The sequence below is a fragment of the Anas platyrhynchos genome, chromosome 5 (genome assembly GCF_047663525.1).
Source record: "Anas platyrhynchos isolate ZD024472 breed Pekin duck chromosome 5, IASCAAS_PekinDuck_T2T, whole genome shotgun sequence".
NCBI classification, from domain to species: Eukaryota; Metazoa; Chordata; class Aves; order Anseriformes; family Anatidae; genus Anas; species Anas platyrhynchos.
Window position 1 is genome coordinate 30,841,520 of NC_092591.1, and position 24,403 is coordinate 30,865,922.

Genomic DNA, 24,403 nt, shown 5'->3' on the forward strand with positions numbered 1-24,403 from the left:
TATGCTCAACGTGGGTCATTTGTCTTTCACTTCATAACTGAAAACACATTTTATCCTCTCCTGAAGAATCTGCAGCTTCCTGCCAGCCCAGTTCTCTGCCAGGTCTCTGTGTGCAGGGAACTGGGTGGCAGAGAGCAGAGGCTGCAGCACGAAGCATTCAGTCCCAACTTCTCCACAGCTGGTGCTCACTGACATTGATGATTCTCTCAAGAATTTAGGTCATTTTCTTCCTGCGACATGGTAGGGTTGATTCTTACACCAGGAGCCACATCTCAATCTTGCTGGGGTGTTTCTTGACTTCAGGAGAATGTTTCTGACTCAGACACAATTTTGTTTTTCAAATAGTAGTGCCAAAACAGCAATTTTAAAATCTCCATACATGTGATATACACTTCATCCATGCAGTACATGAAGTGCTAGGGAAGTGCATGTGTACTGTCTTGCTCATTACCTTAAGCTTGCATATTTGTCTAACAACAGCAGAACCAAATCATACCTCTGCAGTAAACAGCAAGAGGTTTCCCTGATTCTTCCATCTCCCTAAAGAGTTTTTTAATTTGAACTTGTGTCATGCTAACATAAAGATTTGAAGGTTGTGATTTCACAGGAGAATAAATACTGAGATGTCAGGTCATAGAGACACTCTTAAATTAAGCCTTTAATCTCCTTACATGTTGGGTCATACTCGGTCCTGGATAAACCTGCTTTGCTGGGAGGTAGGGGCTTGGGTGTTTCTTTTTAACTGTACCCAATGAAGTTGAAATCAGGGTTAGCAGGTAATCAAATCAAAGCTGGTTTTGAATTCCTTTGTTTGAGTACTCTTGTCTCTGAGCAGCACTGGCTGTTGAGATGGCAAGACACTGTGGGGGGAGCAGGTGCTTGTTGGACTCTAACTGTTTTGATGTAAATCTGCAACACATCTGAAGTATGCTTTAAAATTCACCTTCAGAGGACCACTTAATTGAAAAACTGTCAGAAAGTCCTTTTATCCTTTCATTAAAAGGAAGACAAATGGTTATGGCTGATGCTGTTTCTAATGTCTTGTGTGTATTGGTTTTATCTGATTTTTTTTTCCTAATCCAATCCCATGTCTGTTGGGCTCTTCCATTTCTCAAGACTCTCCCTTGCCTGTTAGTGGATTAGGATCATGAGACTTGAACCAAAATTTTGCCCAGGAAGATGGCACTTGGCCCTACTACCTTGGGATTTTCTTTTTCCTTTGCTAACTTCTCAGTAACTTATGTGGGATGCAGTTCCTTGGACACAGTTAAGCCATATGTTTTAAGAACAAGCGCTTGGCTGGATGGAGTACAGTTTGAATAAATGCTGTGCTTCTCAGGGTTTGTCATCAGACTCCACATAATGGGATAGTGGCCCTCTCTTTTAAGGGAGGAATGAGGTTCCCCTTGATCCTCATGGAACTGCAGTTTTGGGCTTGATGGAAACAAGCTCAGTGGCAGGATCCTCTATACAGCCCACCCATTTTGACCCTTCATATCATACTCTGGCTGTGAAATAACAAGTGTGATTTTTTTTCCTTGCAGCAATATCAGAACCAGTTATTTCAGCAAACAGAAGATGTGGACGGAAAAACAGAAATCATCATCAAGGTAAGCTCTTCATATTTTATGAAGAGTCCTTTGTTCTTTGTCGTGTTGCATGTAAAGATCCAGAGGTGTGTTGGTTTTTTTTTCTTACTGCTGTGGAAATCATGTATTCTGTGGCTGGCCTGGTCTTCTGGCAGAGATCTGAGCTTTCTCTAGTGGGACTGATGCTCTGTTCTAGTAAAGTGAAGCCTTTTTGAAGCAAAGTGAACCATTTCCCAAACCTTCCATGTTGTCACAATCCTTTCATGATCATCCGACTAACCTAGTCAATCTGAGTCACCTCTAAGTAATGACAGTGCAGCTCCAACTGATAGGTACCACACAGGTGTGATAGGAAACTTTTTTTTTCCTTTTTGTCCTGGTTATTAAAGCTGCATGGTCCCCTCTGGCTGTTGGAATGGAAATCTGAGCCGTGGTACTTCAGAACCCATGATTTAAGACCTCATAGCTTTGTGTGTCATTCTAGTCTTTTCTGAGATCTGCAGGTACAAGTACACGCTGTGTATTTTCAGCTTTTCCCAGTACTGCATGAGTTATGAACAGCTTTGATCAAGTATCCCGTTGGGACGTATTTCACAAGCTGGAGCAGCAATAAGCCTCTTTTTGGTAGCCTGACTTTATGGCTGTATCTCAGGAATACAAATATAGTTCAGTCAAGCCAACTACTAATTGTAGGTACCTTGATAAGGTGTGAGCCAGAGATGTGTTGAACTCGGTGTTAATCAGGGCGCTGATTGTTAGATTGCTTCTGCTCAAGAGAAAAAAGGAGTCGGTGGAACTAAATTCTGCCTGTGTTAAGCACCACGCTGACGCTACTTTCATAGCCAAGAAATGCTTCCTCTCATGGCCTCACACTGCCACGCTGATGTGTTAATGATTTGTCAGTAATTTAATGAGTTGGAAACTTGAATGCTCTGTGAAGTGCTTATTTTTGTTATAATTCAGTGATATTTCCACCTAAATATACAGGTTATGTTAATTGATGTCACTGATATAAGATTAAAGTGGTAGAAACAAAAACAGCCTTTCAAAAACAGGTGTGATTTTTCATCTATGTATCCTGCCTCATCTTCTGGGTTTAAGTCCCGTGCTCCTGTTACAGCCTTTTTAATTTTACTCCTCTGTCTCCTATTTAGCTGTTAAGACATTACTCGTGTAGCCATACTGCTGACTGACAAAGGAAGCAAGATTCTCAGGCCCACAGAAGCAGATCCCTTTTCCTTTCAAAAACAGGCACAGATGAAACAAAAGGGTCCCATCCTCATCCCTATTCTTGTTGTCCTTCCTCAGACCCTGTCCTCAGAAATACGTGGGGCTGTAAAGCTAACACCAGACAGGTCTGCCTTTAAAACTTCAAATTTGAGATAAACTCAGAGCTCAAGTATTGATGGCCTGTGTGAAGCCTGTATGCTGCTGTGTGGAGCACGCCTGCTGTTGGTGAGGCCGGCTGAAGCCTGTAGTGACTTGGCAGCGGCCAGTGGATAAACTGTCCCCGTGGAGGGAGGCACCTCTGCTTTGCTGTGGGCAGATTTCCATAATGACTCAGTATCTCACCCAGGGTTTTGAAGGGCTTCTTGCCCTCCAGAAAGGAAAACAAAAGGTACACGTCATAAAATGGCGAGGAGAGTGGGTCTCTGAAAGCGTGTCCAGAGGCCACCGTGCCTGTTTGTGTTTGCGTGTCGAGGATACATCGGCAGACAGGGGCTAAGGGGGCCGTAACGCCTGCCCTGTCTCCACACCAGTGCCAGGTACGTTCCCAGTTAAGATGCTGCAGGAGCACTGGGAGCAGCTCAGCCCCTCGGTAGCGGTCCTGCATTACGTCGTGTTACAGCACCTGTATTTCACTTCAGTGACCTCCCTGTTGTTGTTCTCTCTGACGTGGTCACTTTGCTGTTCATTTTCACAGCAGTCCTGTGTCAACTGTGGTCGTGAGGCAATGAACGAGTGCACAGGATGCCATAAAGTCAACTACTGCTCCACTTTCTGTCAGCGGAAGGTATAAGATTGTTTGTGAGTTGCAGACTGAGTTGTGCAGAGGGGGCCACGGTGACCCTGGGGAAAGCCAGACTGTGCTGCCTGCTGGCACAGAAAGAGGAGCAGGCGGCAGAAGGGGTCGTGTCGTGCCGGCAGCCAGCCCACAAGCCTTGCACAGGTCAGCAGCCTGGGTTTCACTCAGCAGCCCCAAACACACCGTGCCAGCTGGATCACTGGCAAGGCTGTAGCGCTGGGGCAGGTCTGCGGGTCATGGATCAGACGGGTAGGGAATGGCCCCAAGGTTTGCACACACCTTCTTAAAGGGGATCCAGAACTCTGTGTAAAGTCAGAAGTGAGGGTGTGGACACCTCCCTGTGTGAACTACGGAGGTGAGTTAGTTGGGAGCACCCGTACAGCCCTTCCCTGCTGCTTCCTGGCAAGCTGTGTTCTCAGTACCTACAGTCCTGCTGTGCCACTGGGGACAGTTTTTATTTTTTACATTGCTTGTGAAGCTACAAATGAAAAAAAAAATGAATTGAGCACGCTGAGACAAACTGTAAGATTTTAACATGGGAGGTAGAAACAGATATGAAGTACAGTGGAGGAAGCTGCTGTGCTTTGTGTTTCCCATCGGTTCCTCACAAAGACCCCCGGCACTTGTTGCTTTAGAGGAGGAATACTTGTAGTTCAGCCGAGGTTACGGCTCTGAATTCTGTCCGAGTTCACTCTTCATCAACTGAATTGAGCAGATGAAGAGTTTTGACTGTTTCCTTTGGCCTGTAACAAAGTATAATGATGGTCAAGTTCTCTGCCTGCATAGTGGTAAAGGCTAAAATTTCCAAAGAATAAACAAATGCTTCTTACAGATAAATGGCAAAGTCTGCCTGCTGTCTCCTCAGGTGTCTCAAGGACAGCAGTTCCACCCTATGGTTCTGTCAGTACAAAATGTCCCTGGAAGTGTCACAGAGTAGTCATGTTTTGGTCCCCTTCTTAGGCAGCCTGTTGCTTCTGTGTGCCCATGTTGGTGGCCAGCGTTCTGCAGTGGAATAGGGTGGGCTGGTTTGAGGCTTTTGTCAGTAACTGAATCCTTGAAATTCCCCCTGTACTTATGATCTATGATGTGCAGCCTCTGAATGGAACAAGTTAGATGAGTACTTTGGTTATTTCAGACTACAGTTAAAGAAAGAAATATTGAGAGGTAGTAGGGTGTTACCAGGAATTCTTTTCCTCTTTTACCTTTACTGAACCAAGACCCCTTGTGTGGTGCTGCCTTTCAGGAGGGCTATCTTGTATCGAGCCATCTTTCAGGAGAGTGTTTAAATCAGGGTTCTGACTCTGTTTAAGTAAAATTTCCACAACCTAAAGGACATTGATGTCCTGAGTTGGTTTTTGGTTTGAGAAACCAGCAGTCTGCTTAGTTTGTTTCCCCCTCCAGTTTTGACCCAGCATGTGGTTCCTTTCCTGCCTCTGGTTAGTCTTGTGTGGCTGAGCACTAGAGACCTGTTGCGTCCCATCTGCATGGGAGAAAGCGCCTCTCAAACAAACACAGCTTCTCTTGGGGCCCAGTGTGCTTTGGCAGGCTGCACGGTTTCCCCGGGCCATTTCTCTTCATGGCCTTTCCGTCTGCTCTTCCCTCGCAGGACTGGAAGGAGCACCAGCACATCTGCGGTGAGTCAACCACGGTGACGGTGCAAGCCGACGAGGTGCATGTCACGGACAACGTAATGGAGAAAGTCTCCGTCTGAACAAACCTACCTCATTAACCTTCCATGAACAATGTGGTGCAGCCGGCTGGATCGGCAACCTGATGTGAATTGTCTGGCCTTTACAAACAAACTCCTTTTTGAAAGACTTTTTAATACTGTGATAGCATTTGCTGACTCCCGATCCTATTCCAAAACTTTGAGTGATGCGGGAACTGAGAAAACCTGATCTGGAAAAAGCAAACTGCAGCCTATCAGCTGGGAGCCACCTTCAACTTGAGGAAGCTTTGACTTTGCCAGACTGAAACCTCCACTGTGTGGATTACAACAATCTCTTCATCTCTCTTGAGATGGATTTAAAACAATTGCTGCAATGAGATTTGCCAGTATTTTGTTTCCCCTGTGCCTCCCTACCTCTTGTTTGAAAAAAAGGAATGATCCTTCATTTGGTTTATTTAATTGCCTTGAAAAAGTACAAACTCTTAATTTGCCTTTGGAAGGACATTTTTTTTCCCCTGTGTTCCCTCTGTGCTGGGCAAATTTGGAACACATTGGAGCTTCTGCACTTGAATACGAGTGAAAAATAACATGTTGTTAAATAAAATGCAATGAAAGCATGAGTGTGCCCAGCGGTACTGTTTAATTCCCATGGCAGCACTTCAATGTGCTAGTAAATGCAGTGCGTGAGCAGGTGTGGCTGTCAGGAGTCGGTGCAGTTACACACACGTGTGTTCACTCTTTGTCTCTGCAGGATGATGGTGTGGAAGTAGTTTGGTCAGCAGGGGAAGAGCAGTTTCATCGTGTTGGCGTGCCTTGGCTGGAGCTTGCAGAGGCTGGCTGGCCAAAATCAGATCTGATCAGACCCAAAGTAAGAGTAGATAAATTGAGAGAGCGCTGGCCTCTCATTGCTGTTTAGCAGCTTCTAATGAAAGAAGTGGTGAGCATTAAGAAATTAATGGCTTCAATCACTACAACAACATTCTTAATCACTAACGTACTACTTTAATAATTTAGGCTAATAAGGCACCTTCATTCCTGATTGAAGATTAATGTACCAGACTGGAGGAGGCCCAGTATCACACAAACATCTACTTAGGTTCTTTTTTTTTTAGCCTCAGGCATGACAACTGTGAGGGGCTACTTGTGCTGTATAGTTACTCACTGCAAATTAGTATTATTGTGTAGCTTATACTATAAGAGGGGTCACCAAAGTAGTAATAGAGAAAAATGCAGTGGAAAAATACTTGTTTTACGCTGGCAGTTTCTAACAAGTCCATTGCTTCCACAGTTAATCTTAAAGGTCTCAACACATTACATGCCATGTGTTACAAGATGCAGTGGTGGATCACCTCATACAGCAGTTTGCTGTGCTGTCAAGGCTTCTCTTTGGAAACACCTGTTGGCAGGGTTTTGCTTGCAGCACCAGCTGCTGAGAAGCAGCCGATGAGACCTGTCCGCAGAGGGAGGATGGCAGATCTCCAGCACAGGTTGGTGGCACACGATTGATGTTGCTTTCTGGCTGTGTCCTGGCAAGGTTATTCCTGGTAATGCAGAGCTTAATGGGCAAGGGAAGCAGTGCCTGTAAAAGCAGGGGCCACAGCCCAGTGAGGGTAAGGAACTGGCATTAGCTGAAGGAAGCTAGCAGCATGCCTGCCTCCTCTGAAGGAAATCATTCTCTAGTGGAAAGCCATGCAGAAACTGAAGCAGGCTGAGAACAGACATGTGAAACTCCAGGGAAGGAAAGAATAGGCAATTCTTTAGAATCCCATAGCAAGTAACATATTTCTGCTTCCCCAAAGTAATACTTCAGTATTTATAGTTTCTTCTCACAGTTACATGATGATTGCTTGTTTTCTAAATCTTTAAGAGATTTAGTTAATGGAAAAGAGAGTCTTAATTGAACCCACAGCAATACAACTAATTGACAGCGTTTCTTGCCTCTATCTATTGCCCATTAAGGTTCTGACTAAATCAAACCGTGCAGTATGTTGAACACCTCACCCTGCTGTGCGGATAAAGTGCCAGTTTGTTTTCAGCAACCTGCCTCAGCAGCATCTTTGGGTACGTGCAAAGCTCTCAGCACAGAGGTGCGTCAGTGAGGGTCTGTATGCTCACCCCATCCGTGAGCCAGTCGCTGAGCTGGCCAGCACCAAGAAGGGAGGATTGCCAGCAGTGGGCTCTTTCCTTCAGTCTGAACTCCCCTCCACGCTGGCATCTTTGAGCAGAGGTGCTTTACTCAGAGAAGGCTGCAAAGTCGCAATCTAGTGAATCTGTGGATCGATTTACTCCCAAAATAAATTAGGGCGAGATGACAGCGTCTCGCATTAGAATGCAGTGGAGGCTGGCTCTAAAGTGGCAATTCTGGTGTGTTAAAGCTGCGCTTTTGAATGTCAAACTCACCTTTCAGTTGGGAAATGATTATTTTTGTTGCTTCACTCCTTTGGCTCACCTTGCATTCTCCACGGAGGAACATCCCTACAGAGTACTGCTGGTCTGAGAAGCAGAGCTCTGTGTTGCTTCAAGGACAATTACAGCAACTTAAAGAAGTGAGCACAGCTGTAGCGTATACATGCTTACCACGTCTCCTGTTTGTGTAGGTAACTGAGGAGCAATTTGTAGCAGCAACACACCTAAAGTTCTCCACTACCGTCATTAAATAGCTTATGGATGAGTATATCCGATCCTTTGGTTATTGTCTGAATTGTTCCTACTGCATCTTTTGATTAAGGAAAAAACAATTCTGAAGAGAGTGAGTGAGGTAACATTCCTAAATGAAAAATTCGTAGGTATGACTCGTGTAATTAAAGCTCTTGGGGAGCTTCTCATCAGGGCCCTGGCATTTGGGGCAGCTGGCCCCAACATAGTGATGTAAACCACGGAACTTGAAAATTTACAGTAGAATCATTGTGGGATTTTAATGTGTTTGCTTGTTGATGATAAATTCATTGAGCAATTTTTATCCTTACTCAAAGAAAATCTCAAGACCTCCCAGCAGTACTTTCTTCCTTTTATTTCTAAGCAAACAAATTACCCCTTAGAAAGCAAGAACCCTATACAAAAATCATTAGTCAGAAGATTGTTGTTTTGTGCGATAATCATTTTCTTCCTCCTGTGCCGCAGAGAGCGGCATTGTCTACTCCCTCTGGCTACCCGTGGTGTCACTGTGCTCAGGTTTACCAAAAGGGAGAAAAGATTTTTCAGCAGGCTGGAAATGGTTCCTGGCAGGTATTGTTCAGCTCAGTGAGAAATTCTGGATAATTCCTGGTGAGTAACAGCAATAGCATCATTGTGCCTTTGGATGTGTAAATCTAAAATTAATACCAGGCAGCCGCACGCACTCTTCCAAGAAACTTAAGATTCTTCTCCCCATTCAGACTTTTGCATGCTCTGCTCCAGCAGCCTGAGTGCAAAGTCACCATGTCCAAGTGGGGAAAATAGGATGACGAGCAAGGCAAGAACATTGTTTTGTGAGCTGGCAGCTGGGAGCCGGCAGTCGTGGTCAGGACTCAGCAGCCCAGCGCTGCTGCCTGCAGGGAGGGATGAGCGATGCGATGCTCCTCTTCCTCGTGTGGTAGGAAAGGCCACTGGAGACGGGAGCTGTCTGCACAACTCCCTGCTGCACTTTGAGCTGTGGGATCACAAAGAAGTGCTACCTCACGGCGTTTACCTAGGTGATACATTGACCAGTTGATTTCTCCAGGTCCTGACCAAATTTTGGCATTTTTTAGCCAGGGCCAGCCTTTCTGCCCTGTGGGTGTTAGCACTATTGGGCAGAGGCCAGTTTTTGTAGGACCTTAATCTCCTCTTGTCCAACATGAGTCAAACCAGTCTTTGTATTTAAAATTATTAGGGGTATGGGGAAAGGAGGTTACACAGGTATATACACCCTCATCTGGCAGGTGACCATCTAGGAAAACAGCTTAACTTTGTTTTTCCTCCCCACAGGCTCCTGCCCATGTTACCTCACAGCCCAGTTCAGCGCTGCTGCAGCAGTCATGTCTGCAGACATGAGCCTGGCATGTCCTCACAGTTTAAATCACACGGCCTCCGTGGAGACAGGCTGCAGTAAGGGTGGGCTGGTGCCCTCACTGGAACCCCTTGGATGGCAGCTGGTGGGACGTCCCCCATGCAGGGGTGAGGTAGTGAATGTCTTCGAGTCTTGAGGCCAGAGCAGCTGCAAGCTCCAAAGTTCTCCTGTGTGCCTGGAGCACGTCTGGGGGTGGTGGGTGGTGTGATTTTGTTTAGTGATAGCTAAGAGGAGCCCAGGCAGATAAATCCAAAGCAAGAGCTTTTCTGAGAACCAGCCATGCTGTCTTGTGGTGTCTCTTGCTGCTTATGTCACACACCAAGTGTTAAAAATGTGGCTCCACCTGCAGTTGCCAGTGGAGAGAGTATCCCAGCTGTATCCACTGGTACTTACCTGTAACTCCTTGCAGGGGACACACAGGGCTGGGAATCAGCATCCCATAGCTGCCATCTCTCCTCCTTCCCTCCTCCCCAACAAAGACAGCAAACCTTAGGCAGAAATAGATCTTTAATGAACTATACAAAAAGTCCTGGTCGCTCCTTCTCCCAGCTCCAGTGGGCTCAGCAGAACAGGTGCAAGACTTTGCGGAAGAAGTTCCTGAACTCAGCGTTGAAAACAGTGTAAATGATGGGGTTGACGGCACTGTTGACGTAACCCAGCCAAGTGACAGTGCTGGTGACTTGCGTGGGAATGGTGCAGGACTTGCAGAGAGCCCGTGTAATGTGGACCACAAAAAAAGGCGTCCAGCAGAAGAGGAAAGCACCTGCCAGGAGGACATTAAAGAGAGAAAGTGGCGTCTTAAAAAGGGTTTAAGGTAACAAGTGCAGCCTGAGCCAAACAAGAATGGTGACAGTTCAGAGTGCTTTGAGGGGGGGGCGGAAAAAAAGAAAAGCAGCAGATGTGCAGAGCTGGGCTTCCTCCAAGACAAAAACTTTTGGACATCCTTCTCACCGTAAATGTTGGTGAAGCAAAGCTAAGCTATGTATCGTTTTGAATTAGCACTTAAGACATCAGGATTCACGCTTACATTGAAGAAAAGGTTGAGTTATCAACAGTGTGCATATGTTCTTTCCCAAGGGTGATGTTTGTTGACGCTACTCTGGATCAAAGGGAGACGGAGCTGTTCTCTGGGTACTTGTTACCTCTCACAACCTCAGGTAGGTTTGGCAGGTCTGCAGCTGCAGCCGGGCTGTTCTGCAGCAGCAAGGGGAGGGTGAGTGCGAACACAAGAGTCCACATGTGTGGAGAGTGAAGGCATTGCATTGGGAAAGTGGAAGAGGGAGGAGGTTTTTACCCCACCCTCACCTACTGCAGGAATGAAAAAAGCACAGGCCAGAGTGACAGCTCCTGTCCCTGCATGAACAACTGTGCTCAGGCTGTGCAGCTCCTGCTTGGGAGTCCACAAAAGGACCAGCGTGTCTTTGCCTCGCCAGGCTCAGGCTAGCCCTGCCAAACTGAACCTTGCTGTGGGACAAGGCAGCATGTTTCCCACCCACCCTATTCCCGGCCATCTCCGACTGTAACTCACCGACGACGACAGGCAGCACCCGCATGGCCTTCCGCTCCCGACCATTGATCTTGGCCCGCTTCCGACTGTGTTCTGGGGGTGGGTACTTGAGGTGCGGGTAGGAGACAGTCTGCACCCCGTTGTTCATCACATAGTCCCCAGGCAGGGGGTGCTCAGAGTGAGAGTAAGGGTTGCACTCGTCTGGCTCCAGTCCAGCCTGCTCCCTCTCGATAAAGGGTGAGGGCTGATAGAGCTTTCTGTTGCCCCCGTAGATGCCGCCCCGTAGCTTGGCCTTCCTGGCTTCTTCCCAGCGCTTGAGTCCCTGGAACATGGCGCAGTAGAGCACCAGCATGACGGGGCAAGGGATGAAGAAGGAGCAGATGGAGGAGTACACGATGTAGTTGTCATCCTCCAGCTGGCACAAGCTGGGGTCCCGGTTTGGAACGTTGTTGAGGCCAAATATGACTGGGGATGCCACAGCAAAGGCGAATATCCAGGTGGTGGAGATGAGGATCAACTGCCGCAAGTCGATTTGTCGCCGGTTGTAGTTCAGCGGGACTGAAACAGCAATAAACCTGCCAACAGAAGGCCCCATGTGAGTCAATGGTAACAGAAGTGAGTGGTTCCCAAGCTGCTTGCTGCTGGTCAGTGAGCTCCTCCCCCCCAGATTTGCTTGCATAGCCAAGGCCTGGGCTACAACCAGTCTCCCCCCTCAGAATAGCACCCAATGGGACAGCTCTGTCCTAGCACACTGTGCTTTTAGCTTGGCCACAAGGGTACGGATGGGACATGAAGCTGACAACAAGGCAGGGTGGTAGCACAGAACATCTTCCTTTGGGGGAAACAAGATGCAGCTTCCCTGCATGGGATCCTTAAAAGGGTGTGTGTGGAAGCAGGTTGGAGCTGGGACACGGCTCTGTGGCCAGGCACCTCTCTGCTGGCATGAGGAGGAGGAGGAAGGCACTTACCGATCCACGCTGATAGCACAGAGGTTGAAGATGGAGGCCGTGCACAGCATCACGTCCATGGTCATCAGGGCATCGCACAGCACAGTGCTGAGGGACCACACGCCTCCCTGGAACTGAAGGACAAGATCCCTGGGGTCAGCAGGTGCCATATCCCACTGCCTTTACAATGCAGGGAGACAACTTTGGGTCTGGGAGCTTCTTGTCTTCCTCCACTCAAGTAAAGGGTCTGAAGTCGAGCAGCCCACCCCTCTCAGCATGGTACTCCCCCTTCCAGCTAAACAGAGGTGCAAGAGAACTACCCCCACATGAGGCTCACAGCTTCCTTGGGGCTTTGCAGTTCTGCCTGGCTGGAGAATTGAGCTCACAGACAATCAATCAGCATTGCCAAACAAATCACTCTGGGCAGAATAACAGATGTAGTGACAGCCCTCAGACTCAAAACCCCCAGACTCATCAAATGTGCCACCCCAAATATCTCCCCAGCCACGCAGGACTATCACTAGCTGCAAGACACAGAGGAAGCAGGGAGAGGCTCCCCAGCAGTTCGCAGAGCCTGAAGCTCCTCTTCCTTTTTTCATTTCCAAACTGCTCCAATGCCCTGTTTGCAAACAACATGAGCAGTTTTTGTGTTACACAACTGTTGTATCCTATCATGCTAAGCACAAAGCCAACCTCCCAAGACCACCAGCTTGTAGACCAGGACCATTTCCTCAGCAGTGTGTTGTGAACCTGTCTCTTGGAAAATGGGAATGAAATGAAAATGGGAATGGAAGGAAAAGCTCAAGGAGAACAGAAGTGCATCAGGATTCATTAAACCCTTCCTCAGCACATGACACTAAATACTTGCCAGACTGTCTTGCACCCAAAGCTGAGAAACTGAACGTCAGATTCCTTTGCTTGCACCAGGACACCTGCCTTTAGGACAAGACCATGAACAGGATTTTTATAAAAAAATATAATTTTAGTAAAACTAGAGAGGGTGGGTACCTTTTTGTCTTTCCCTGTCAGTAAAAGAGAGGCTCAAATAATTTAATTCTCAGCTCAGTTTAAGCCTCTCCACCCTAATTTAGCAGTTTAGAAGAACAGCTCCCTCATTCCCCCAAATTAAACTCATATAATCAGGACTCATATAAGTATATATATGGATAATAATGCTCTGTCAACCCACACTGCCAGAAGACCAGACGGCTGTAATTTGTCTGCAAGCACTGAGTCCAAACTAAATCACGTTGAAAAAAAAGAATCAGGCATGACCAACTGAGCCTCTTGTATCTGGCATAATGATACCTTAAGCCTGGATGTTATTTCTGCAAGGAGCTGGGCACGAAGCAGTAGTGCTGGCAGAGAACAGGCAGTGGTGTGGGCCAGATAGCCTCAGCAAGAAACACACACAAGCTCCTGAAGGACTGGTCTGAGCTGTCAGACTTTAAGAAGAAAGCACATATTTCATTCGCCAGGCAAAAAATCCTTCTCCCCGGGGGTTCAGAGAAATCATATTATGAGATGATGCTTTCACCTTCGCTGAAGGCACGGTGAGGCTCTCTATTTTTCACTGGGTTGTTTCTCAGCCAGTGGCACAGACTGCACAGCATGAGACTGAGGACAGAAGGAAGGACAGCAACACCTTCAACTAGCACGGCCACCAAAAACTGCTTGCACAAATCTGTTTGAGCCACACTCCAGTCTTGTCCGGATGTAAAACCAGCCAATTATTTCAGCATTAGAGCACTTCTAAGTGTAATACACAGCAAGTGTCAGCTCAAACCTTCTCTGCTCCGTGCCAGCATGTCATTATTCCCTTGAGTTTGGTCAGCACAGACAGGGAACTGACAGATTTGCTTGCAGGCAAATCAGAAAGTCTCTGAGTTCTTCCTACTACAGCAGCAGGGAATGTTTCCTACATTTGTGATCGCCAGGCAAACTCTGCAATCCTCCAGGTGCCTCTGCAGAGAGAGGCTGGGGTAAGAACCCCCACTCTCTACTCAACGTGGTGTACAAATAGGTGTGATTTTAGCTTGAAAACAAAAAGTTTGGTAGCACTGGCTGCTTGTCATCCTGGATCCAAACAGGTCTTTTAAAAGCAGCTTGCATATCTTGCAGACATTATATACAGTGTTGGAGCACAGCCTGACATGTCCCCCCTTTGCAAAGTCCCAAGGGCATTTTTATATCTGTATCTATGTGTATTAGTACATAAAAACATTTCTCATATATACAGAATGCATACATTCTTTACATACTTTCTATATATTAAACAGAATATATAAAGATAAAATTATATATAGCATATGTATATTATATTGATATATAAACTATATATTATATATATATTGCTATAATATAGGTAATATATATGATGTATTCAATATATATATTATATATAATTAATATATAGTTTTTAATGTTTTACATATATTAATGCAACGTATAACTTGTATTTATACATTACATATTTCATACATGTCTCTAGATGTTATCTGTGTAATATTTGCAATACTCGCATATATAAATTAGATTATGAAAATTATTAGATTATTACAAGTAGATTATAAATAAGTATATAAAATGTCCCTGAGTTTAGAAAATATTACACAATATTTTGTACATATTTTTACAGTGTATATTTTGTATACACTGCGTATATAATCTTATGATATATAGATAATAAGTATTACTATGGTTATATATTACTACATGTAATATATATGATTTACTGAATATTTTTATCTCTTCATACAATCTTTTTATATATGTGTGTGTATATATACATATATATATATAAAAGCCCCTGGAGCTTGTGTGTATTTTATCTACATACAAAATGTATATTTATTCATATAATCTATCAATTCATTAATACGCATTGTGTAGTGTATTAATATATTATAATTTCATACAATCACGGAACAAGTATAAATATAGAATGTCTATATGATAGTATATATATAGTAACAATAGGTGATATGCTACATAGAATATATACATATGATAAGCAGTACCTGTGCTTATGAAATACACAGGATATGTGTATATATGTCACAGCACACAGGCAGAGAGGGATGCGGATGAGCTGCTCTGTGCACGTGGAAGGACCTCAGCTTGCTGGGGGTGACCTGCAGAGCCCCCCCCAGGCAGCCAGCGAGCCGAGGAACACAGCTTCTGCTCCCGTGTTCCTGGATTAGCTCCAAAATCAGCACTTTGGTACCAGAAAACTATTGACTGACTTGGGAAGGCAGCAGTTAAAAACTGTCGGGGAGCTGAAGCAAGCGATTTGGCATTTTGGGAGGAAGAAGAGCAGAACGCCTGCAATGGGGCCAGCAGGGAGGTACCAGGGGGCAGGAGAGGAGTCCAACTGAGGTGCAAATGCAACCTGAGGGGTATCAGCGTGAGGCCAAGAACAGAAATAACTCAACTGTATCTCATTCTAAACCAGGAGTAGAGAGAAGGGCTTTTGTTTAGTCTAAGTAACCCAAAAGAAAGCCACCCAGGGGAACAGCCATCACTTCCCAGTCACAACTGGCAATTATTAGGCACATCTCAGTGGGCACCTGAGATGGAACCGACACTGTCAGTCCTTTTCATAAAATTTTAACTACAGCTGGAAAACAGTAGCTTGCTCTTTCTCAAGTTCTGCAAAGTCAAAGTGTCAGCATCCTGCAGAACCAGGACAGAAAACCTTAACCCTACAATGCAACAACTTCTCCTGCACTTGAGGACTTTGGCTTCATGGCACTTGTTGCTGAACTGTTTTTTGAGACATTTCTACCTTGTGCTCTGCTAGGAAGAGATTAGGGCTGCAGTTTCCTCAGAGGTCTTCTAGAAGCACAGTCTTTCTAAATCTAGTCCAACCAGCACTTTTCTTTCCCTCTTGTTTTTTGACCATCCACAGTGACCTGAACAAAGTTGATCTTTCTCTACACTCACAGTCCTCCCTGTTCACATTTACAGGAGCAGGCAGCTCTGCGAGGATTAATATCAGGCAGTAGTGATGTCACGCACAGGATTATGATTAGTGGAGCTGTAAAGCCAAAGTAGACTCTGAAGAAACTGTTTAGCTATTTTTATATACCCATCTCCTTGAGAGGCAGCCTGAACTTCCAGATGAGGTCTGGATTCAGACCTGCATGTTTCATTCAGGCTTCTCTCTAGTGCAGATCAGCCACTCCAAACAGAATTTGGGAGCTGAATCAAGAAACACAAACCTCAAATTTTTGCCCAAAGTTCACCAGGATCCTCACCAGTACAGATTATGAGGGAGAAAATTTGACTCAGAACCACAGTGGTCAAAACCCGTTTGTGATTTTGGAGAATGAATGTATATTGAAAAGGACAAGATCCGTCAGGCTGCAGCACCTTCCAAGGACACAGTCTTTGCCGTGAGACTCATGCTGGGCACTCAGAAAGTTGGGAACCAATAGCAAAATGTGCCAAGAACCTCCCTGATGGGTGAGTGACTTTGGATTAGAGGCATAGCAGGCTTTGCTGGGTCATGTGGCTAAGTGGTACCTAATTACAGCAGGTTGCAGAAGATTAGCCCACCAAGGTACACAGTGTAAGGCTTTAGGGATCATAAACAGCTCAAGCCGCCTTTATGTGCTCCAGAGCAACTCTCCTTTTTTTTTTTTTTTTTTTTCCTATTCTCTGCCCCTCGTTTTCTTTTCCAGAAACACACACATGATCAGTAGGGCTGGTGCTGAGAAGACACAGCCAGCCAGCTACAGAGCAAAACATGCTCTACAGCCAAGTCGTCGCCTCCTTTAACAAAACAAAAGCTGCAAATATAACCCCACAAGGCAGCCTACCTGCTACATCTTTTATAAGCCATCCTCTGTACACCCAAACAGGTGAGGATAGGCACATTAATGACCACACTCAAAATCTCCAGGCATCGCTCGTTGGAGAAGGTGGAAAACTGTACGTGTGTGGCATGCTTTGCCCTTAGCTCAGTGCTTTGTGGAAGACAAGGAGGGTTTATAGGATGGTGATAATCACCTTCTCTCTGGACACCAGCTGAAGCCCTTTCAGAGTGGTATTCCAGGCACAGACTGAGTGCTTGTTTAGCACCAGGAAATTCACATGCAGCCACTGTGTTCGCTTCCAAGGTCCCGGTGTCTCACTACAAATGGCACTTAAGTTCTGGATCAAACACCTTGCATAGAGGAGGAAAAACTCCAACTTCTTCTCATAAAGAATAAAAAGTTATGGAAAAGGTTTTATAGGATGGCAGAAGGTGGACTAAAATGCCCTTGCAGGCTGCCTTCCTCGCTGAGGTCATGCTGATGTTCCTGTTCCTACGTACAGCCAATTTGTACAAGGATTTCCTTTTTCCAAAGGGAAAATCTGCCTTCTTGCACACAAGCGTAATGCCAGATGAGTTTTTACACCACCAGTGCTCCATGAGCCAGGGCAGGGCCAAAAGTTTTGCTCTTTTTCCTACGGTGAAAGCACTTGTCTGAGTCCTGCCACATGCTTTTCCATGGTACAACACAGGAGCTTCATACCTGTCTCCTGCCAGCCCTGCAGACAGGCTCCATAAGAAGCAGGGCACACAAAGCAATCTTTCTGCCTCTGGTGGTGATGGCACACAAAATAAGAGACCCAGAAAACAGCAGCCCGCAAGAATTAGGACATGCCTGGCTGGATTTCCAAACAAGTACCTGCCTCTGCTCAGCAAGGCCCTGGTTCAAGTGTGCAACATGGAGAGACTGAAAGTGCTAATCCTAAGAGCCCAGGCCTGCTGAGAAAGATATGGCACTGATGAGAAGAGCAATAATCCCTGCATGTGGGCAAATCCAGGATCTGATTCAAAAAAATAAAATAAAATCTGAATGCCCACCAGAAGCTGACTCTGGGCTTTTTTATGCGCCAGGTTGGCTGCTGCATCCTCCAGGAGACAAAATGTGGCCTGTAAAGGGAGAGTAAGGAGAGGAGAGAGACACAAGACAAAAGTGGCCTCACACCTGCTATAATATCCTTTAAAAACGGGGTGGAAATCTGGTTCACCTGAACCGTTATGAAGGCCCTGAAAATAAAATCCTTAGCACTGGTTCATAATTGCTGGCATATATCATATCATCTCCCCACTATTTCATCCAGGGACTGTATGGCTCAGGTATCACTCAGCCTAGAATAACATCTATTTCCACAGAAGCTGTAAGATTCCAGACTTTAATCTCAGGTGCTATTGCAGACAGGATGACATGCATTTACAGAGAGCCACAGAAAATTTGGAGAACGGCAGAGGTCTGTTCTCATCAGAAGCACTGCCTCACAGGCGATACTAAGTCAGAAGGACATTAGGTTTTCTCCCTGATAGAATAATAGAATCAAATTTGAAATATTTTACTATGTTTAGTTAGCTAGAAGGAAGACTGGAAACTTTGTATGCCTAATGTTACCTTACTCGCTAAAGAATCAGCCTTATCTGTAAGACCATACAGAATTATAACACAGGACTGGGGAAGGAGGGCAAGATAACCTAGGCCTGGAGGACATGCCTGCAAAGAATAGGTGAGGAACTCATGGCACGCACATCGTTGGATGTGTAAATGACTTAGTTTAGTATGCCCTGGATAAGCTGGAACAATAAGATAAGAAAGGAGGTGGCCTGAGCATGCACAAGGACTGGGTTCAAGCAGGAACACAGTGAGGAAGACTACAGACAACCACCAGAGACCCCTGAACGACCACCAGTGGAAACAAATGCTCATGCATCAGGAACATTTACATACTATAACGAATTATGAAAATAAGTAATTACTTCTTGGAAATACTTATGTTTTAATTGTATGTAACCCCTGTAGCCTGGACAATTCGGCACACACACTAGGTGGTGCGATCCCCTGTGCATCTGTCTGGTGCTGCAATTAAAGAATGTCTGACTTCTGAAACCCCAAATTGGATCTTAAAGAGCTTCTTTGACGGACTCCTACAGTATCACAGGCACACATATAATACAATTTGCTGTAGAAGAGCTCTTCCTACTCCAGTGGTACACTGACACTCTGAAAAGTTTTATGCAGAACAGCGTCATCCTCAGCAGGAAAACAGCTGGTGTAATTAGCGCTGGTTGCTCCATGGCTCTGAGGATCTGCAGGTGCCTGCTTGGGAGAGCCATCTTCCCTGACCTGTAGAGGAGCGGGGTAAACGCGCAGATCTGCTAAAACCATTTCCTCTTTTTCGTAATCAGTTAACGGATCTTATGGGCAAAGATGTTTACGTAACCATGCCTTACACGGCTCCTGCCAGCAGCTTCCTGGATCAGACCTGTTTCACAGCTCAGGCCCTCGGCATGGATTAAGGAAAGCGTTGATCAGAGGAACGCTCGCAGTGAAGCAGGTAGGAGGTAGGCTCTGCAGCTGGCTACAGGAGTGGAAGTCACTCAGCCTGGTGCCTGCCCTAATTGCTGGGAATGTCCCCGATACTGAAATGCTGCTGAGGTTCCTGTCATCCCCACAGAGCCTTTGGGGCAGACAAAGCAGTTAGCACAAAGGCGAGTCTTTGTAGCCACACAGCCACAAACAGCAGATCTCTGGTGGGCAAAGCCCCTTAGAGCTTAACAATATTCTGCAGTACCTCCACAGCACCGCACAGCTCGACTTTCTTATGTTTTCACTGCCACAGGGGAGCGATAACCCCCATTCTCAGTGCTGTTGCTGCTCCAGGCAGATTCTTGTCTTTTCCTGGCCTCCCTTCACACAGAAGCAGGGCTTTGCTCCTGGGGAATCATCACAGACCCCTGGGAGTGCCCCAGGCCACCTCCTTCCCCTTTGCTTCCCATCATCTTTGCTACGTTGCCAGCAGATTGCTAGGAGAGCACGACTTCACACTCCCATCAGAAAGACAAGGACGCTGTAGAAGAGCAGTCTGCCTTTCCCATGGCTTTTTACTTTGCCCCATCATACCACTAACTGAGGCAGAACTCCTGCTGAAGTCAGTATGATTACAAGCCCAAAAGCTGTGTTTCCCAAGCAAGCTGGAATTACAAACGCCTTCTGCACATCTGGGCAGCCCTCTGTGTGGTAATTAACACCTGGCAAATGCTAGAACATCTCTTTGGTCTGTGTTTGAACAAGTTCAGTAGAAAGTGCTGGACACGTCTGCATCCCCATGCTATGATCTGGCACACGACTGCACCGATACCTGCGCGGTGGCTCTGGCACCACTGCACAGTAGCTAGGGAGGCAGATGGCAAACGGCACTAATCCACCTCTGCTGCCCTCAGCTTGTCAATCCACCTCCATCCAAAGCAGCACTCCAAAGAGAACGAAGAACGATCAGGGTTCAGAAGTGCTTTTGGTTTTCTCTAAAGATGGTGCATTTCTGCAAGAGAGAAACTGGCAGTAACCACTGCCCTGGCAGGAATTCACTTCACATCCACAGTCTCAGGAGCTGCTCAGTTTGGAAATGGATGCTTTAAGCCAGCGGGAAGCTGATGCTTCCTTCTTTCCCTATCCATAGGGTATTTCTTGGTTAAATCAGGTTGTGAAAGATCAAAACTGACAAATGACAGCAGCGTTTGAATTTAGGGAAGACAAGCTTCATCACATCAGTTTTAACACTCTTGCTCATTAAGGCCCCCAGCGTTAACTCGAGCTGTTAAGGTAGGTAAATTTCACAGGTCAAATTAGTGAGGAAAGAAACACAATCTGAAAAACTCCCAACAACACAGTTAATACTAGGATGGGGCAGGACTCAGGGGCAAACATTCATCTCACGCAGTGAAGGCTGGTCTGTGGGGAGATGGGGCCTGCATCACTCAAGGCTTCCCTGCGCACCTGAAGAGAGCCCCACGGCCCCAGTTCAGGGGGATATGCTGACTTCCTGCACCACCGGCCTGTCTCCAAGGGCTGCCTGTTAATTCTTCATGGTATAGATGGTGTATATTCACATACCAGTATGGCTGAGGGAGCCTAGCGCAGCAGGGCAATCGGCCAGGAGTGAGACACATCTCCTGCTCACCGTGATGATGATGCTTTGGTGCTTCTTTCATAAACTGCCCAGGGGAGGACAGGACTGGAGCAGGTTTGCAGCAGGTGGCCCCATTTCCCTGCCCTTCCAGTTAGGACTGTGGTATGGTCATGAAAAGGTACAGAAAAGAAAAGGTTGTGACCACACACACCAGGTTCTGCCTTACCCAGCACCTGCCTTCAGCAGGCCTCCAACTCTGCAGGGACAAACAAGAGATGCCCACTAGGAGCTGACACAACTGGGCTCCATACAGCAAAGACCAGGATGAACTAGGAGTTCAGCTCTGACATTATGCTGGCTCTTTCAGAGGTACAAAAGGGGTGCATGTGTCAATAAACGCTACTAATGGGCTGAAAGAAACTTTCTTAACGACTAGTAACAGCATCCAGGACTTCTCCCATTCTGCTCAGGCTTCTATGAACACCAGCAAGATAATCCACATCTCACAGGAAGGAATCCCATCCCACTGAAGCCTATGGGAGATCTGTTGTTTTCAGGAGATGTCAGATGTCACCTCGAAAGTTTTTAAGAGTTCTTTAAAACTTCCACCTGTCTTCTAAAGCCCAGACTCAGAGGGATGCTTCCAAAAGCCTGACATCTCAGAAGAAAAAGGCACAGGACAGCCAAGCTTCTCCTGCTGAATGAAGGAAGCAGTTCGACTTTATTGGTCTGTTTCTGCTAAGCAAGGAACAAAAAAATCCCCTCTTGTCAGGTTCTCAAGTTTTCCAGTACACCCTCAAAGTCCACCTTTGCTCTGTGAGAAGCTGCAAGGAAGTTAAAAAAAAATAAACACAAAAACCACAAGAAGGAATAGAAGCTGTACTGAACCTTCAGGACTGTTCAGGCAACATTTGCAGTGGCTAAACGCAGTAGTACAAAGTGCAAGTTGAAATCAATCTACTTTTAAGCAGCAGCGATCACTACACCTTGTGTCCCTTGTGCTGCCTGCCCAGGTCACTTTTTCTTTCCTCATTAACAAGCGGATGTTCCCCCTTTGTGTCACCCTTCATGATAAGTGACACATCTGCATTTACACACGCAGATTGAGCAGCTGATTCTGATCTACAGTTTTCACACTGGCCTCTGAGAAAAATGAAAACTTGTCCCCTGGCACTGACGCAATGGCTCTTCCGACTTTTCTTTACCATATTTCACAACAAAATGAGCTGCAAATCCCCCCACGCAGGAGATGCCCCATTGCCTGCTCCAGCAGGCTGTGGCTGCTGCACATCCATGCCCGTTCAGCACCTTCTGCAGCCACTCTGTGTGAGATTGCTGGTTGGCAGCACAGACCCTGCTGCGGGCTCCGTGTTCTGCCTGAGCACCCAGAAATCGCCTGTGGTACCCAAGGAAGCTCCCACAAGGCTCGTGCCCAGCAGGAAGCGTTTTTAGCAGTATGCCAGGATATGTCAACCAGCATTTTACGTATGCCAGCAAAGCCCAAGCCTGCAGGCTAAAGGAAACCACACTGGTGTCTGTCTGCCCACAGATTCAAGAACAGGAGGCACGGTGAGACAATGGGAAGAGCAAGGGGCGGGGGGAGGAGGGAAGGAAAAAAATCCAATTAGCAAGAAGTAGCTGAGAAGGATGATAGAGATGGAAGCTTTTTAACCACCAAAACTGAGACAACAAAGGAGAAGGAAACAACCAAAACCAAGCTCCTCGGAGTGCAGGGGAAAGAGAGAGGGGAATCTATTGCTCCTGTCCAATGCTGGTCCTTCCTGGGGTTCCCCAGCTGAACCCATCCCTCTAGAAGACGTCTGTCTCCAGACAGGTCACAACGTCCTGCCAAATCCTAGGACCAGGTAGAAGCTAAAAGCATCCTAAGCTCTAATCCGCCGCCTTCCTTGCTTAAGAAAATACAGACGCAACCCGGTCAGGCACTGCACAGCAGCCCTGGCGTGGGAGAGGAGAGGAGACACTAAGGCTTGAATTCTGCTGGTATGATCCTGTGTCAACCTTCATGGATGGAGCCCCACGCTGCCTCGCTCCTGGGGACTCCTGAGTGACACTTAAGCCACCACCTTACAAACCATGTGTGAAACCAAAACCCAACTGTGTGTCAAACCCAAAAATGCGAGGTCAAGTCTGACTGACTCACTCTCAGGCTGCATCTCACTGGGGCTGCACACCTTCATCTCGTCCTGGCTCTCCCCACATTGGGAAAGGACTCCTCTGTCCTCCCCTCCACCAGCCACCACGAGGCCAGGGGCACAACACCCACTACTTTGGCCTGTGGGTGCTGTCCTCTGTTCACCTCTGGGTGCTGCAGGGAGGGAGCCGCAGGCTGTGGCCAGCCTGGTCCAACAGATCCCTCCTCACCCTGGTCCTACAAATCCCCCCATCTCAGAGCATCAATCCTCAAGCAGCACAAATTTATTTCCCTTCTACGGAGAGAGATGCAAAACCACCCTGCCTCAGGAGCACATGAATTGCACATCCCTGCCCCTCGCTCCCGCTTTTCTTGCCCTCAGCTGCTGCAGTTTCAGAAGCAGACAGGTTTTGGGGGTGACTGCACGCCCAACTCAACACCTCCTACCAAAGCCACTTCGGTGGGGCGATCCCATCCCTAAAAATGTCCCTAAAAAGTCAGCTTCCCCTACTCAACCTGTCTCAGCAGCCTCCTTCCTCTCCCTTCTCACCCAGCCCTGCTCACCTCGCACCAGGCAGAGCACAGCAGAGGAGCTGAGCTCTCTGTCCCTTCCCAAACACCTGCTGATGGCAAAACGGGACGTGCATGCTGCGACAGCTCCCCGGAGCTGCCGACCACCCCGGGACATTTGCACCGGGGTTTTCCAGCCCAGCAGGACGAGGGGAGCCACCAACTTGTGCCAAGCGGCGATGCCACCGGAGCGAGAAGCCGCCGTGGTTTGTGCATCTCTCTTCGGAAAAGGGAGATCAATTTGGGGTGCTGGGGATCGATGCCCTGACATGGAGGGGAACAAAAGCGACACACGCAGCCCGGCGGCGACCAGGCAGGGTGCCAGAGGGGATGCCGTGGCCATCCCAAAGCGCAGGGAGCCGGGGGGGCACAAACCCCAAACCGGGAGGCACAAACCCACCGAAGGGCTCCAGCCCCGGACCCCCGCTCTCTCGCCACCACCCAGGACCTCAGCTCAGCCCGCAGCCCCCCCAGGCGGCCTCACCTCGGAGTACACGAAGAGGGGCAGGACGAGGACGGCCAGCAGCAGGTCGGCGACGGCGAGGCTGACGATGAAGTAGTTGGTGGTGGTCTTGAGCGCCCGCTCGGTGCAGACGCTGAGGCACACCAGCCCGTTGCCTCCGACGATGAGAAGGATGAGGACGATGCCCAGCACCAGGGCGGCGACGTTGTGGCCCCCCGGAGGGGGCGGCGGGGGCTCGCTGCCGTTCCCCGGGGCGCTGCCGTTCCCCATGGCGCCGCGGCGCTGCCCCGGCAGCCGGGCTCATGGAGCCGCCGGCTTCGCCGAGCTGCCCGGCCCCGGGGCGATGCCGGGGGAGGCTGGGGGAGGCCGGCAGAGCCGGCCCCAAACTTTGCGAGGAGCGGGGAGGAGCCTCCCGGAGGCAGCCCCGGCACCAAGCGGGTCACCGGGCGGCTTAGCGGCAGGGGGCGGGCTGCCCGTGTCCCCCCCCTTCTGCCCGTGTCCCCTCCCTGTGCCCGTGTCCCC

At 47.6% G+C, this 24,403-nt stretch overlaps 2 protein-coding genes across 4 annotated transcripts in view; one reads left to right on the top strand and one right to left on the bottom strand.

Annotated features, from left to right (window-relative positions):
* Positions 1 to 5,904, top strand: part of DEAF1 (DEAF1 transcription factor) — a 24,543-nt gene extending 18,639 nt beyond the window's left edge. For 2 of the 3 annotated variants that reach the window (XM_072038642.1, XM_027458101.3), the window contains exons 11-13: positions 1,545 to 1,610; positions 3,514 to 3,603; positions 5,222 to 5,904. In XM_072038642.1, coding sequence (XP_071894743.1) covers positions 1,545 to 1,610; positions 3,514 to 3,603; positions 5,222 to 5,326 — 261 coding nt within the window. In that variant the 3' untranslated portion in view covers positions 5,327 to 5,904. The remainder of the gene's footprint in view (positions 1 to 1,544; positions 1,611 to 3,513; positions 3,604 to 5,221) is intronic. The other variant, XM_072038640.1, reaches the window with a different exon arrangement.
* Positions 5,905 to 9,800: 3,896 nt separating this feature from the next.
* On the bottom strand, positions 9,801 to 24,403 carry DRD4 (dopamine receptor D4). Its single transcript, XM_027458102.3, has 4 exons — positions 23,903 to 24,403; positions 11,787 to 11,899; positions 10,840 to 11,393; positions 9,801 to 10,074 (listed from the first exon to the last, which is right to left on the bottom strand). Exons 1-4 carry the CDS (start codon positions 24,149 to 24,151, stop codon positions 9,872 to 9,874), a joined length of 1,119 nt encoding a protein of 372 aa, XP_027313903.1. The 5' UTR covers positions 24,152 to 24,403; the 3' UTR covers positions 9,801 to 9,871.

What these genes read in the sequence shown, in the direction of transcription:
- DRD4 (XM_027458102.3), bottom strand. Translation starts at nt 24,151, where the DNA reads ATGGGGAACGGCAGCGCCCCGGGGAACGGCAGCGAGCCCCCGCCGCCC. An exon ending in CCCTCTTCGTGTACTCCGAG is followed by an intron (nt 11,900 to 23,902) that starts GTGAGGCCGCCT and finishes CTTGTCCTTCAG; the next exon opens with TTCCAGGGAGGCGTGTGGTC. An exon ending in GGTGCTGCCTGTCGTCGTCG is followed by an intron (nt 10,075 to 10,839) that starts GTGAGTTACAGT and finishes TCCTCCTGGCAG; the next exon opens with GTGCTTTCCTCTTCTGCTGG.